This window comes from Vanacampus margaritifer, chromosome 7, assembly GCF_051991255.1.
Source record: "Vanacampus margaritifer isolate UIUO_Vmar chromosome 7, RoL_Vmar_1.0, whole genome shotgun sequence".
Lineage (NCBI taxonomy): Eukaryota > Metazoa > Chordata > Actinopteri > Syngnathiformes > Syngnathidae > Vanacampus > Vanacampus margaritifer.
This window is the reverse complement of record NC_135438.1, coordinates 17,868,187-17,883,375: the sequence shown is the minus strand read 5'-3', so window position 1 is coordinate 17,883,375 and position 15,189 is coordinate 17,868,187. Positions and strand designations below refer to the sequence as shown.

Here is a 15,189-nt window from a genome sequence, read left to right as displayed (position 1 = left end):
ACTGGTGGCGGGGGGGGGAGGAGTGAGACAAATTCAAGGCCTCTGCTCCTAACCATGATCTAATGTGGTGTGTGCGCATGCATGTGTGCGTGAAAGAGCGGGGAAGGGTTGTAAACGAGAATGTGAGGTTAAGCAGTGCTGATGTAACTTCTTGGGGAAAAAAATGGTGGGAGTGGTGAGGACATAAAGTAGTGTTAGGTAACATACAAGAAAAAATCCCTACAAGGCGTTTTGCAGGAAGATCACATTGGAGACCATAATCAATATATTTCTGGATATTATTACACTTGCCACAATCTCATCACACAGCTTGTGTTGAATGACAAGATGTATGGTATGAGGTTCAAAACAATGCTAGCTAGCAAATCAATGCATGAAGAAGATTATGAGATAAAAAAACCCAACAACAAATAAATAAAGATGAGCAAAAAATTGCTATTTACTTCAGTTTGTTCCTGTTTCCATCCACATCGCTATCCTCACAAGGGTCACGCAGGCGTGCTGCAGCCTATCCTAGCTGTCTTTGGGCAAGCGGCAGGGTACACCCTGAACTGGTTGCCAGGCAATAGCAGGCCAATGCTCCCATCAAAGCCAAATCATAACTTGTCAATATCAAAGCATGCATCAAAACATCCTGACCCAACGCAGAGCTATCTTGAGCTGGCGCACGTGTACATACAGTGTATTAGTAAAACCTCACTCCTTGGCGCCTTCAAAAGAAAGCCCAGGCCGCGAAGTTCGCGTCCCCGGGTTTTCAGGCAAAAAAGTGGGAAGCTGGATTCCTCCCACTCAGGTTGTGCCACTTGCAAAGATGGCTGATTGCAATCAATCGTTTTTTGTTTGTTTTGTTCCTCAAAACACATTTTGACCTCGAGTAAAACCCGCTTTCACAAAAAAAAGAAAAAAAAGGAATAGTTTATGTAAGAATTTCATACATTTCAGCAAATAACTTCGTGCAGGGAGAAAGCCGCGCATATCTTCACACAAAAAGCACAAATCACACTGTGTTATGTGAAAATATGTCGAATGGCCAAATTAATGTAATAAAGATAGCTGAATATATTTTTGTCCATGTCTGTAACTTTACACACAATGACAGCGAACAACGGGTGTGACCAACGTCGTGACCGCAGGCATCAAGAAGCCCTCAAGGGCCACATGAGTAGCTGTTCCATAAATAGCTCATCAGTGGTGAATCATTGTGATTTTCTAGGAATGTTGCATATGTGATCATTTAAAATGTAAACAATGGAAGCACTTTATAGAAAAGTATATTAATCTGTTTACTAATTACAGAATTGTGAGACATCATTAGCATGATCAATAACTTTTTCAACTAAATACATCTCATTAATTATACACAACTAGGGCTGTCACTCAATTAGGCAGAAACTTTTGTGTCCAGCCATTTTTGTGGCCACTTCAACCAGCTCCTCAAGCGGGATCCCAAGGCGTTCCCAGGGCCTCCCGCCGGTGGGACATGCCTGGAACATCTCTCTGGGGAGGCGTCCAGGAGGCATCCGAACCAGATGCCCGAGCCACCTCAACTGGCTCCTCTCAATGCGGAGGAGCAGCAGCTCTACTCCGAGTCCCTCCCGGATAATGAATGAATGGATGAATGAATGAATGAATGAATGAATGAATGGATGGATGGATGGATGGATGGATGGATGGATGGATAGATAGTCATCCAATGAGGATGACGATGTGTGACATTAACGGCAAAATGTACTTTTATCCCAGTCACGAGTTTAGCCGTGTATATTTTGTGTATGATGTTTAAATAGTGAATTGGTGGGAGGAAGATTTGTTTGGGTGGTGTAACTCACATTATGGTTGTAGGCTAGCGGGCTAGCTAGCAAGAAGCTACAGCGCGTAGCATCCCGCTGGACTCTCAGCTCAAACTTTCGCTCCGAGTAAGTTCCAGTGAATAACGGTTGCCATTTCCTCCTCCCGTCCGTGAAGCTTTTTCAAACTGCCCGCATGTGGAGGACACGACTAGTCAGTTCGTTCGTCCCCACCTCCCCGACATGTAGCTACGGTCCCACTCGCGCGGGCGTGCACGCACTCTCTTTGTAGAAATTGTAATCCCTCGAAGTAATCCCCATTTTTAATAAATGTACCTGTAATCTGATGACATGTTTTTTCCTGTAACTGTAACGGAATAGTTACATTTTTTTTGTAATCTGATTAGGTAACGGCTATACATGTATTTACTCCCCAAGCCTGAATATAATAATAATAAACACTACACGCCATAAACCACTTTGCGGAAATTCACCTATTGAGGAGGCCGGCTATCACCAGCAAAAAATGAGGGAGAAGAAGCTCTCAGCCTAAAAAAAAGTTGGTGATCCTAATCATGTAGTGAGGTGAGTCCGTGACTGCTATTTAATGTCGAATACAGTAGCTTACCTACATTTGGAGTGTACAAAACAGTTAGTGTACTGCTAATGGCGTCCCCCCCCCCCCCCCCCCAGGCCACACGTCGTGGCTCACATGGCGCGTGTGTTCGCGTTTCTGCCCGTGTTGTAAAGAGACTCCACGCTGGAAGATGGATGTACTCCATTGCTGAAGGAGAGACAGAAACACGCGGTGGGTGGTGGCGGGTGCCGTGTATGTAACACGCATACTCTCGCGTGGAAACACAGAGGACACAAACGTGACGAGGCAGCCGAGGCGCTGTTACGCAACCACTGACCTACTAACACATATTTCAAGAAAGGCTGCTGCAACAAAGTGGAGCAAAGTGTCCGGTAGCTCACAACACGGAGCGGCTCGAGCAAGGAGACAGATACCTTGGACCCGAACGCGCAGAGACACCAAAGAGGGAACAACTTTTTTTCTGGATCGGTTTTGTCTAAAGATAAAGAAAAGGAGGAAACGGGATCGAGACAGCTTTTGTGTCGGGGAAGCCTGAAGGTTGTGTTCCCCTCCTCCACCATTCAAAGGTATGTTTTGACGGTGCGACCCTCTCTCTTGTTTTTTCCCCCCTTTCTATTCTCGGTTTCTATGAATAATGATGCGTCCAATAATTACCAATTATGCGGAAAATTTACGGAGTATTTTTAGAGAAGAGGACACACCGGTTATGGCCGGTTATTGTTCACATGGCGACTCAGTCCGGCAACCCGCCCGTCACTTCGAGACGTTCCGTTGGACAAACAACACGTTGGATTCTTTTGTTACTTTATGTCTGTGTGTCCCCTCTCCTGCGTTGATACCTGGACCAAAAATAGCCTGCAAAGCAAACGCATGTCGTGTTCAATGTCAAGTTGAGGTAATTTCCTCCCGGTGGTGTTTTCCAGCGAGCTGACCGAGGCAGCTGCTTGCTTGGGCTAATAATGCTAATAATACACGCGTACACATTACACACACTTGATTCCCGCACATGGCGCTTAGCTAGCATAATGGAGACAATTTCAATACTACCACTTTGTCATAGCTTTGGTCATAAATTGAAATGAGAATATTTAGCGAAGCGAGAGACGTGTGTGGGTTGTAAAGCACAAATCGATTAATTTCCTACATGATAAGCGGTTCGGAAAATGCATGGATGGATGTTTCAAAATGACTTCTTTTGATTCTAAATGTCCGTTAAGTAAAGCACGAAGTGCTGCTTGGGGGAGTCGGAAGCGATGACATAACCAGCACGCAGCAGGGAGCTGCAAATTTCTCTCCTGGGACAAAAGGTCCTGTAATTGATTCCCGTTTACACCCTGCCTATTATTCGTGATATAATAGTGAGAGGAGGCGTATAAAAAAAAAGTCAACACGAATGCCTTAATATATAATACAAGTTTCAGGCATGGACCTGTGAATTGAAACAGTATTCTTCTGCTCCCGAAAGATGCCCAACATGGCATAGTCGTGACTTGAGCGTAATGAGAACGAAACAAGTGAACATTCAGGATGTGATGCAATGCATGGAAAAAAGGCTTGTCTGGCAGGCAGGATTCTGGTGAGCCCTTTCAGCCCGCCTGCTGCCAGCTGGTCTGTTTTCAGAGCGTCTGCGTTGCTCTTTCCCAGTCTGCTTTTGAATGTAGGTCAGACCTGTATTTGGGTGACGGTACGCACGCCATACAAGTCTATTCAGACTTTGACTTTGACCTTTCAGTCAGGACTAAGGGCAAATTTCTGCAGGGCTCGCTCATTTGTCCTATATGATGAGTGATGATGAGCACAACCGTAAGTAAATTTTAACAACTTTGCTGCGTGCCTTTTTAAAAGATGGCCAATTCAGTTTTATAAAGTCCCCCTGCACCCATACTAAATGTCTGAAAAAATAATATACAATGCTAAAATGCTTTTTAAGATTGTTGACGCATTTCTGGGTTTACAACAGTTTCTCTGAGGATGTATTGAATCGGATCTAATGCACGCCTGTGAAGAGGACACAATTTATTTTCTTTTTCTTTTTTAACTTGCCCATCTGAGTTTCATATGAACACTTGCCAAAAATTGATACAGGCAGTTCACACGTTTTGGTGGCAGTTAGTGGCATAGGCTCTCGTTCCCATCTTCTTTTGAATCCATAGAGACAAAGCAGCGGGGCAAAATGGACGCTCCACGTGTGTGGTTGGATCTCTTAAAAAGTTGGAGGAGGGGAGCAGGGATTGCCTCACTGTTGACTCACACTTGCCCCAGTAGGGGTCAGAGGTGAAGCATTCCTCTCCAAGTAGAAAGTTCCTGGAAACAGCTTCAAAGTATTCTGAATCCAGAGCAGAAAAGACAGAATATGTCCTGTCTGTACTAGGGATGACATTACAGTAACAAAGACAGCAAAGCAGTTCAATTTTATTTCCCCCCCTCCTCCCCCCTCCGTTCTCTTTAGTAAAGTGTAACTGCCGCGATGTGCACATTACACAAGACCGATTCAGAGCACGTACCCAAGAAAGGGGGGAAAGCTGAACAGCCCCTCCCCATGCAGTCCAGAGCGAGGCTGTTATGCATGAGTTTGGCTGCGGCGATGGGTGTGTGCTGTGACGTCAATGCCATCTCCAGCTATAATTTTTCATCTGCCTCCGATGCTCATTGTTCTGTGCTGCTTTGCTGGCTCTTTCTAGCACATAGATATTGAAGTTGCATTCAAATCGTTTCATAATCGGGTTTTTATGCGATGGACGTATCAAGTTTGTCTCTTTATATCGTCCTGATGAGCCTCGTGAATTCCTCCTGTCATTCACCCCCCTTTTTTTGGGACTATTTATAGAGTGCACTCTAATAGTCCTTCCTTCTCCCGCCCGCTCTCCTACTGACCTATTTTATGGCGTACTGTCAAAGACGGGAGGAGTGTTTACTGCTTAGCGTTGTTTCTAGGTCAGTGGGACAGCACAGACGTACGCAAGCTTCCTTCCCACCCGCCTTTGTTCCCTCCCCTCCCACTGCGGTCTTTATGAAAATAATTCGTAGTGGGGAGGAGGGGTTGACCCCTAAATTTTTCCACATCTGTTGTGACCAAATCTCTCTCTCTCTCTCTCTCCTGTGTTGCAATACTCAAGATCATATAAGGGAAAAATAAATGGCGGTCATACTGGTTCGCGAGCAAGCATTGTCTTTCTTTCTTACAAAGAAAACCGGTGTGAGTAAACAAGTGCTCTGGAATTACCGTCATTACGCAAGCTGGCTCAAGGTTACTTTTTTTTCTTTTCTGCTCACTGTTAGATGATGTAACAAATTCATTGTGTTCCGGCTTAAGTAATGCAATAACCAGATGCTCACATTTAATGGGAATGTGGCACAGATGTTGAGCACAAATGTAATATATAATTCTGTATTAAGTAACTGACTACATGTGTTTGGACTAAGTGTACAGTTATGAAGGTACTAAACTTAATAGTTTAAATTTAGACATGGGTTTTGTAATTTATTATTAAACTTGACTGTTTGGAAATCATTATAGGGATGAGAAATTATGGAAAAATATTCACAATTATTTTGATCAATATTGAAATCACAATTAATAAAAAGTTATTCATCCATTTAAAAACGTATCGTTACAAAATCTCAACTGCTCAATACTACCATCATATCCTCATGCCCATTCATCCCTGCATGTTGAACACTTTGATTATTTTTTTAATCTTATTTTGGTCTTCTATTTTTATTTTCACAAGTCTTGGGACTTTCTGGTCCTCGGGTGTCTTATTTTGTGCCATAACATTCATATCAAAATGATATACCACAATCTTATCATATATTAAAAAATCTTTGAATTCTTCAAAGCTCAATTTTAAATATATGTCAAAAGAACAACCATAAAATAAATTGGTAACAAAGCAAAATAAGAATATACAAAAATAAAAACAATTTAAAAAACAATAAATACTGGCTATTCTTGTTGAGCTTATCGTCTCATGTTAGTCGGGAAATAAGAATAATTGTTACTCTGATTGCGGTGTGAAATTATACATAGTCACTTAATTACTTTACAGGCAGTACTAAACCAGAAAAACAAGCGTCGCATAAAATTTTTGGGAAGTATGTTCTTCCTTTCTGTGCTGCCAGTTTTCTTGTAAACACCATTCAACAAAACAAGTTTAAAATTAGCTTCAATAGAAATAATGAGTGTTCTTGGAAGGGTGTGCAAGTGGACCCCTAGCTTGGACTGAAATGTTGATTATGTGCTGACTGCAGAGACTATTACTGCCAATCTAACTATTTATCTGCCTCCCCTTCCCTCTCTCTCTCTCTCTCTTTCTCTCTCTCTCTCTCTCCACATAGCAGCGGCATTTAAGCTGGATCCTCAGGGAGGCCTGAAGTAGACAGCCTGACCTACATCTTCTGTACGACACTGATGAGAAGCGCCGTGGCCTGACGGGCTCCGCAGCTGTGCAGAACATTTGGGAAGACATCAGTAAACTCCCGTTGACTTGCTGAGAGACTCCAGAGACTTGCAGTGAGCCAAGGAAACCAAACAACTCGAAATCCAAGCTCAATTCTTTTTTGGAAGACTTTTTGTTTAGAAAATAAGTTCAATGTCAAAGGTGTTCATGGAGTTCCACCTCTTTTTAATCTTCTTGGCTAATCTAGACACTTGAACGTTCTGATCGAGGAAACTACTGGCAAGAGAAATCAATGAGGCTCTCTCTCAGATGTGCTCAAATACCTCATTCAGAAGTCTTTGCTGATCCCGCAACATAGTGGAAATAGTTACGTAAACAAAGTCTTTGTGTCATATCTGCGCACCTTTCCCTACACACTTGCTAGAGTTCCACTCTGGCCCCCCTTGAAAAAATGGAAAACCTGAATCTCCACATCTCATCCACCAGCACCAAAAATGCCATGGAGGTGGACAGTTTTACTACCTATGGCGATCTCCCGTCCCCTCTTCCCGAGGACGGGGCACGGTCCAGCCGCCAGGGTAAAGGCGCCAAGCCTTCTGTGGCATCCCGCCGCAAGCGGGAGTTCATCTCCGATGAGAAAAAAGACGATTCATATTGGGAAAAACGGAGGAAGAACAACGAAGCAGCAAAGCGCTCACGGGAAAAACGTCGTCTGAATGACATGGTTCTGGAGAACCGGGTCATGGCCCTGAATGAGGAGAATGTTCGTCTAAAAACAGAACTACTGCAGCTCAAGTTGCGCTTTGGACTCATCAGCACGGCGTCCTACATTGAGAAAAGCCAGCAGATCGCTAGCAGCGCGGCTGCCGGTAACATAAGTAGCAACGGGAGCAGCAGCAGCGGCACCCCCAATAACGCCTACCTCTCAAGTAGCGGCTACTCCAGCGCGTCCCAGGTGATGCTCAACTCGGACTCGTCGGAAGCCGAACAGCCCAGCCGCGGCGAGCGCCACTCGGTGCTCCCCAAGTATTCTCCCAGGGGATCCGTCTCAGACTTGTCTGATGGCTCCTCAAGGGACAGCCCCGAACCTATGGGCTACAACATCAAGAAGGAGCCTCATAACATGGAGATGGCAAGACTGGATGGCGCCGGGCTCTCGGCCAACGGATTGCCAAGTCGTCCTTACCACGGCATCCATCCTGCGTTGATGTCTCCTCACCAGCAGAGCACACAATTGGCCGAAGCTGCCATCGACTACCAGCAACAGGGGCACTCGGAGGCCTCGTCTTCCGTCGCCCAAGCCACTTCTTCGCAACGGAGTGTCATCCTGTACCGCTCTAGCAGCGGCTGCTACCCCATGGAGAGCCAGAGGCCAGACGAGCCGCATGGCCAGCACTCAAAGTTCTCCGAATGTTCGGCGACCATCGCCGAGGTCGCCGAGAAGCTGGAGAGGACAAAGACGATGGACTGCGAGCAGTACGAATACTCCGAGGAGCTGCAGGCGCAGTACAGCAGCCAACAGCAGCACGAGAGCCGTCACAGGCCGTACAGCTGCCGAGGTCAGGAGGAAGCTGAGCACCGGAACCCTTTTGCTCCCAATCTGGTCCACAGCACCGAGGAGGGCCTGTCGGCGTTCTCGCAGCACAATGGCTACCTCAACACGATGGACGAAGAGCCCCCGGTTCTCACCTATGAGGGAGGCCCGAGAGCCGATGGCTTCTACCGAGAGAATTCCTCCGCTAAAGATACGTCATCTAGCGACGGGGACCCCCGGAGCTCCGACAAGGAGGCTTCGACCGACGACGAATCCCCCTCCTCGTCATCCTCAGACATCAGCAGCTACCACCAGAAAGCGTCAGCAACCGGCGGGCCGCACAGAGAGTGCCAGGCTGAGGTCAAAGCGACCGCCCTTCCCCACAAGCTGCGCCTCAAGAACCGAGCCATGTCCAGCGGGGCGATAAGAGCACACATGGAGGGGTTTTCCATGTCCCCGTCCCCCACCCTGCCCCAGCACCCTTACCTGGCACTGCCTAGCAACTCGAACAGCTGCCAGATCAGCAGAGAGGCAGACGACGAGGTGGACTACGCTGAGGAGCTCGAGCTCGGGCCAGATGAGAGATTGGACTCACAAAAGGCATCCGGTAGTGGTTAGAGGCGTGTGGAAGAACTGTTGCGAGGTGCTGTTGTTTCGGACTCTGCAGCATCAACAGCTTCGTTCATCCTGTCAGCAAAAATGAGGCCTGGCTAGGAAGTGATTTCTATCCACTTTCACTGTCACCTGTTTCCCTTTATTCTCTCCTACCTCCAACAGACCCTTCCAGTTTAAAGAACACATCATTCACACAAGGGAGGGAACAGAATGACATTTTTTCAGTTTGTGATAATTACACATTTATTGTGGCATTATAAGAACATTTCTTTGACCAAAGAATATTTGTTTTTCTTTAATGTCACCTTTTGTTGGTACAGTAACCGTGTATATTGATCCTCTTTGGATAGCTGTCAGTCCCACACGTCCTGTTCACTTCAAGCACTTGGATTGTAAAATGTTGTGACATACATTTGCATATATGAGGTATACATTTTTAAAAAATGTGGGGAGAAAAAAAATCGGATCTTAAAACTTTAAACAACTTGCAAAGTAAATTGACTCAAAGCAATTAAAAATAAAAAAAAGGCCACACCTTAAGACAAATGGATCAACTTTCCCCCAGAAAACTTGCTAAGCCTGGTGGTCGGGGACGGTGTGGACGTTTGCCCGCCTGGCCTGTAAAGCGCTGGGGGAAACCCTGCACACCAAACACTTGATTCCAATGATAGCAGTCAAGACTATGCAGTCATACAAAGCTGACAAGCACAAGGCAATCCTTACTGACTACACAACAGAATGGATACACCTTCACGTTGCAGGTGTCAAAAGAACAACTCCCATCTCAAACCAGCAAAGCTGCTGTTTTCTCATAAGGTGCCTCTTTTATTGTGCCGTCTCTTCTTGTTCCCCACATTGGCCGACGACTTGTCATGCCCACTTGTGCACTGACCTTAAGCAGCCGCACTAAATCCAAATCATACAATCTTCAACAGTTTCCCTTCCAGGTGCCTGCCTCTGGCCACTCTGTATAAATGTAAAGTTGTCTTGATCACTTGTATACTGCGGTCACTATTTTTATTAATATTGTTATTTTCTATTATATTGGGTTAATATTTTGTCTATTATATGTCATTTTCTTGTCGTGTCATTTTGCTCGATGCTCTTCTCGGTTGTGATGTGTATTTGCTCATGCTATCCCCCATGCAATGATTTGTACTCTGTGTTACTGTATAACCTGTATCGTTCCCCTAAACCTTTTGTGGAAATGAGACCCCCGAAAAGAGAAGCTTGTCCATAAGTGAAAATGTATGGCTATACTTCACATGGATATGCGCAGTGTTTGGAAGAAAGAAAAAAGTGCTTTATTTTGATTGTAAAGGTTCAAAATGGGGAAGAATAAAAGGCTGTTGTTGAAACGTCATTTGTCATGTTAGAACTTTCTGAGTTGACTGTGATTGCAATACAAAAATATGCCGCACATAATAGTACCTTCCACATGATCAGACAAGAAACACGTTTGTCACTAGTGTAGTGTTGGAACACTCAAACAACACAACTAGAGACGATATTAAGACTAAGCCAATGCTTATCTATGCAATGCAGTGCATTGTTCTACTTGGCAAACTGCATGACTACATGAAATATAATACAAGACTTGGATTTAACATCAAAAAAACCTGGCATGTTTGGATCGCAGTTTACAACCAAAATTTGTAATTTGCTTCTCATTGATAAACAATTACTAGCAAAATTGCTCGAGACAAAAGTAGTGTTGTGTCCAGCTGTCGGTGACAAATGAAACAAGTGAACGCGAGCCTTCTCGTCACTTCAAAGAGCCCGCACATTATAGCCAATAAGCACAACGTGGGAAATGAGCAAAACATTCAATGAAAGTGCCAGTAATGCTTGTTGCTGCTGGATGCATTGTAGCAATGTCCGTCCCTACTGAGAGAATCTTCTCCAAAACATGGCAGATATTTTCCAACAGAAAAAATGAATCAGCTCCCAGCTGAGGTACTTAAATGGATACTTGACTCATTAAGCCATTTTCAGCAATAAAACGTTACTATGACTAGAATTCATTTAACAACTTCAATATTTTTCATGTAAAATGAAAACCTTGAAAACACATGTTGCCACTTGCTGCCACTGAAAATTAGTATTACATCACAGGTGCTCAGAGCTCAGGTAACGACCAATCACGGTTCACCTGTTTTCTGGATGTGGTCATGTGACATTCACAAACTGAGCCATGATTGGTCATCACCTTAGCCTTGACCACGATGTCATTTTCAGTCAACAAGTGGCTAAAAGAGCTTTTAAAGGTATTGATTGAAAAATGTCCACAAAGAAATTTATACACAAAATATTAACTTCTTATTGCTGAAATTGGCTGAATGAGTCAAGTATCCTTTGGATTATTTCCCTTTAAGTATACAAAAGTTCATTTTGGATGCAAAGTTAGTGCCAGTAAAAATGATGCAGACCCCCTCAGGCCATAGCAAAGCTACAATCCAACCAGTTTTAAGTTGATGTTTCATCAGAAGAGTTATGAAAATATTTTATTAAGGTTGAAAAGTTCCGTAGTGCTACTTTAAGTACTTATATTATTTTTATTTTATATTTATTTGGCTACACATATATCAAATAGATAAATTAATATTTTTTTATACATTTTATTTGATAAAATTACATAAAGCAATATATTTTATTTTATAAAGTAAGTAAAGCTTCTTCTTTTTTAAAGAAAGGAAAAAAATCCCGATAATTTAGCTTCACTCTAAACATAAAAATATAGTTTGCTGCTCTGCACAATGTGAATTTAAAAACTATTTAAAAAATATTGATTCTAGAAATAAAGATTGTTGCCAATTGTTCGTTATGTTGATTAATAAAACCCTTACTTTAGTTCCCTGCGATTAGCCTGCAAAAAAAAAATTTGCTTCTCAAAGTTTGAAAGTTGCTCCTCAAATGAAGCCATTGATTAGCAAAATTGCGCCGCCAAAATTTTTTTTCCATTGATAGCATGTATAGTATCGTGTGCTATAATCATTGGATATTGTTTTTGAAAAAAACTTGGCAAAGTCAAATTTTGTATGCTACGTTACTTTGTACAACATTTGACATTTAACATGTATTTTGGATAAACCCCTTTAAATGACTGATCACATTTTAAGCGGGTTCCAACATACAAAGTCAACATCCCACTTAATTTTCATGTAAAAGTCTTACAGTTACTGAAAGTAATGCAAAGATGAAACTGATTGTACTCCTGCTATTTGTTAAGAGACGAACAAATCCCAAATTTCAGCAGGCCATGAGCATGTTTTAGTGTCTTTGTGGGTCAATATTTGCCTTTACAGGGTTTGGCTTTTTACACACTTGTAAACCTTTTCCTTCCAGCCAAAAAAAGTGACACATGACTCACACACAAGAAGTTGAAGCTTTGATCAATCTTCAGTTGCCCAATATTGCTCAACACCATGAACGTATTGTCACACAGCCGGTTGTAGCTGAGCAACCAGCAGAGTTACACAACAAGTGTTATGAAGATCTCGGCTCTGATGGCTCAGTAGCTGTTGCCATGGCCGAGGTGTCACTGACACGGGTCGCGTATGAGCCAGTGCGGGAATGCCAGGCGAAGACTGCAGAGGTGTTCTATCCTGAGCAATCATCCTCGTCTCGATGACATTAAGTACATACTGAACTGTTTGTCTTTTTCATGCACAGTATTGGATGTCTCAGAGGAACAGGACAAGCTCAACTTTTATTCAAAACAAATTTCCACAACAAGGCGACTCCAGAAAATAGCAGTGAGCGATGACCTCACACACATCATCTACTCACTCCTTTTTCCAGCCCACCGTGGTGCTGTGCATTGTGCACAGGCTGTTATAAAAAAAAAATGGAAAAAAGGCCACGAGCGTTAAAGTAGGTCAGTGAGAAGGGATCGGGGAGGATGGTGGGGAGAGAGGAGGCTTACATAATTTGCCTCTACAGTGTACATTAGGGCAAACTATTCAGATGTGAGCCCTGTTGTTGCTGCTTGAGGGAGCAGGTTTAGCGGAACAAAGCCCTCGGACATGCTGGATTTTACTTTTTGGGAATGGAATGTTGACTAAATGTTCCGTACAAATATTTGAACTGACGCTGACCAACGATTTAGCCTACTTCAATGTCCTGAACAATAATTAATCATTAATTTAACATTCACGTTGTTGAGCAATGAACTCAGTTAAAAAGAAAAGTGAAGTGGCGGTGGTGTGTGTGTGCGTGGTGGTGGTGGGGGGGGGGGGGGGGGGGGGCTTAGTTGCTTGAGCGTGTTTGCGCTGCATCGCCCGCAGTGATCAACAGCCCAGGCTGGTTATGTAACCAGGATGTTGCAGTATGTAGGTCAGCAGCACAAGGAGAGGCAGGGTTGGGGTAAGGATGTAACCGAGGAGCGGATGTGTGTGCGCGCGCGCGCGTGCGTGTCCTCTAGCGTTATTTAAGATGGATGTCCTCGTGTCGAGCAGATTCGCAATGCCATCACACCGCAGGGAACATTTCATTCCCTAGAAGGGAACGAACAGTGACGTCCCACGTAATAGTCAAGAGGGACAGTCGATGCTTGTTTTTATGTAACTACGTAATGCTCCAACTGTTTGTATGAAAGTGGAACTTTTTATTATTTTTATTATTATAGATTAAGTTGTATAACTACATTGTTAAAAACCTTGTTAATCAAATGCTTCCCTGACAGTATGTTTACACGCAGGCAATTTTGTTTGTTTGTGAATAGTTCAGAATATGCACGAGTAGACAGATATTACGATTTAAACTGCATTGCGCGGACATTATTGCGAAAATAGCAATTCCTCTTTTCACTTTTTGGTGGCCAATAAAAGATATTCATGATGTCACTCACCACACGAATAAAGTAGTCGGGTTCCTACTAAAGTGTAGTTCTGTGTCGCCATGTTTCGGCAATTGTGTTTACCTCTGCTTGTGTATTTCCAGTTGTGTGCCAGATGCACGGAATGTGTCACTAGTGCGTTAACTCACTGATTAATCACAAAAAAATGATCGCATTAATCATGTTTTAACGCAGATTAATCACACTATTAATTTTGACTGCAGATGATCCTTGAGTTTGACAGCGGATGGTTACGTTTAAGGTAGGGCAGGTTGTGTTTGAGCATTAAACCTGCATTAAAGTAAAGCATTTAAATGTTTGCGTATGACGTTCAGAATATTTGTTCACGTCAAAATATTGGGGTCATTTTTATTTTATTTTAAATTATGCAAGTCAAGTAATTAACTGATTAGAAAAGGAGGGTAAGGAGAGTGTGCAGTGGATCAAAACATTTCGAAGATGTCCTCAAAACATTAAATGTAGAAACAATTAACACAACAGGTCCTCTTCTAATTTGGCGGGTGAAAAAAGTTGATAAAAAGCATTTTTAATTAAGTGAAAAATCATGATTAATCAAAATTCTAAATTCTATTGTCGCCATAGAGACAGAAGATAATGTAAAAAAACGCCACGGAGAAATCAATGTATTCAAGTTAGGCTCGTTTCGCAAGTAGTAACGTAAAATGCTGACCGCCACGCATCCAAATAGTTCTTCAGACCGAGATACTTTGCGAATCACGCATGTACAAAACAGAGTTCTGTTCAAAGGAGGTACGCCAATAAGTGTTTATATGACCAAATAGTCGGGTTAGAAAATTGGTAACCCTGGGGTCTTACAGTATTTATTTATTTATTTAACTACATTAGGTGTTGCAGGTGCACCAATGTTATGACCACTGAGTGAATAACAACTGAGTAATAAGAACTGAGTTGACGATGTCAAATAAAAGTGTTTTTTTTTTCTTTTTTATTTTTATTTTACATGTGAGACCAAAAACATCTAAGTGACTGTAAAGTAATTTCTGTGAGGTAGGTTGGCTGTGCTGTAAAATTAGGTCAGTGTGTCGGTGTGTGTGCACACCACAATGGATGTGTGTAGAACAATGATTAGAGAATGCGTGATCTCATTGACGTGCGCGCGGACAGACACTGACCTCTATCGATGCGTGACAGAAATAGGCCGCAAAGAAGTTGTGCACCTTTAAAAAAGAAAGTAGGCCATGAGCGAGCGAGAGAGAGAGAGAGAGAGAGAGGATGAATCAGCTTCACGTTATGCAATATGAAACCATCCCCCAGGCCCTATTACCATATCTTGTGGCCTTGTGCTGCAGGAAGTGACCTGCTCATCTATGTGAGTTCATACTAGTGGAAAGTGTGGATAACGACATTTTGGCACGCAACACATCATCTGGTAGCTA

General features: G+C 43.1%; 1 protein-coding gene across 1 annotated transcript; it reads left to right on the top strand.

Moving 5' to 3' along the window:
- Window positions 1–2,598: 2,598 nt before the first annotated feature.
- Window positions 2,599–10,297, top strand: nfil3-5 (nuclear factor, interleukin 3 regulated, member 5). The gene is made up of 2 exons (XM_077570458.1): window positions 2,599–2,951; window positions 6,724–10,297. Exon 2 carries the CDS (start codon window positions 7,237–7,239, stop codon window positions 8,935–8,937), a length of 1,701 nt encoding a protein of 566 aa, XP_077426584.1. The 5' UTR covers window positions 2,599–2,951; window positions 6,724–7,236; the 3' UTR covers window positions 8,938–10,297.
- The last annotated feature ends 4,892 nt before the right edge of the window (window positions 10,298–15,189 follow it).

Excerpts from the sequence above, each read along its gene's own strand:
- nfil3-5 (XM_077570458.1), top strand. The coding sequence starts at position 7,237 with ATGGAAAACCTGAATCTCCACATCTCATCCACCAGCACCAAAAATGCC.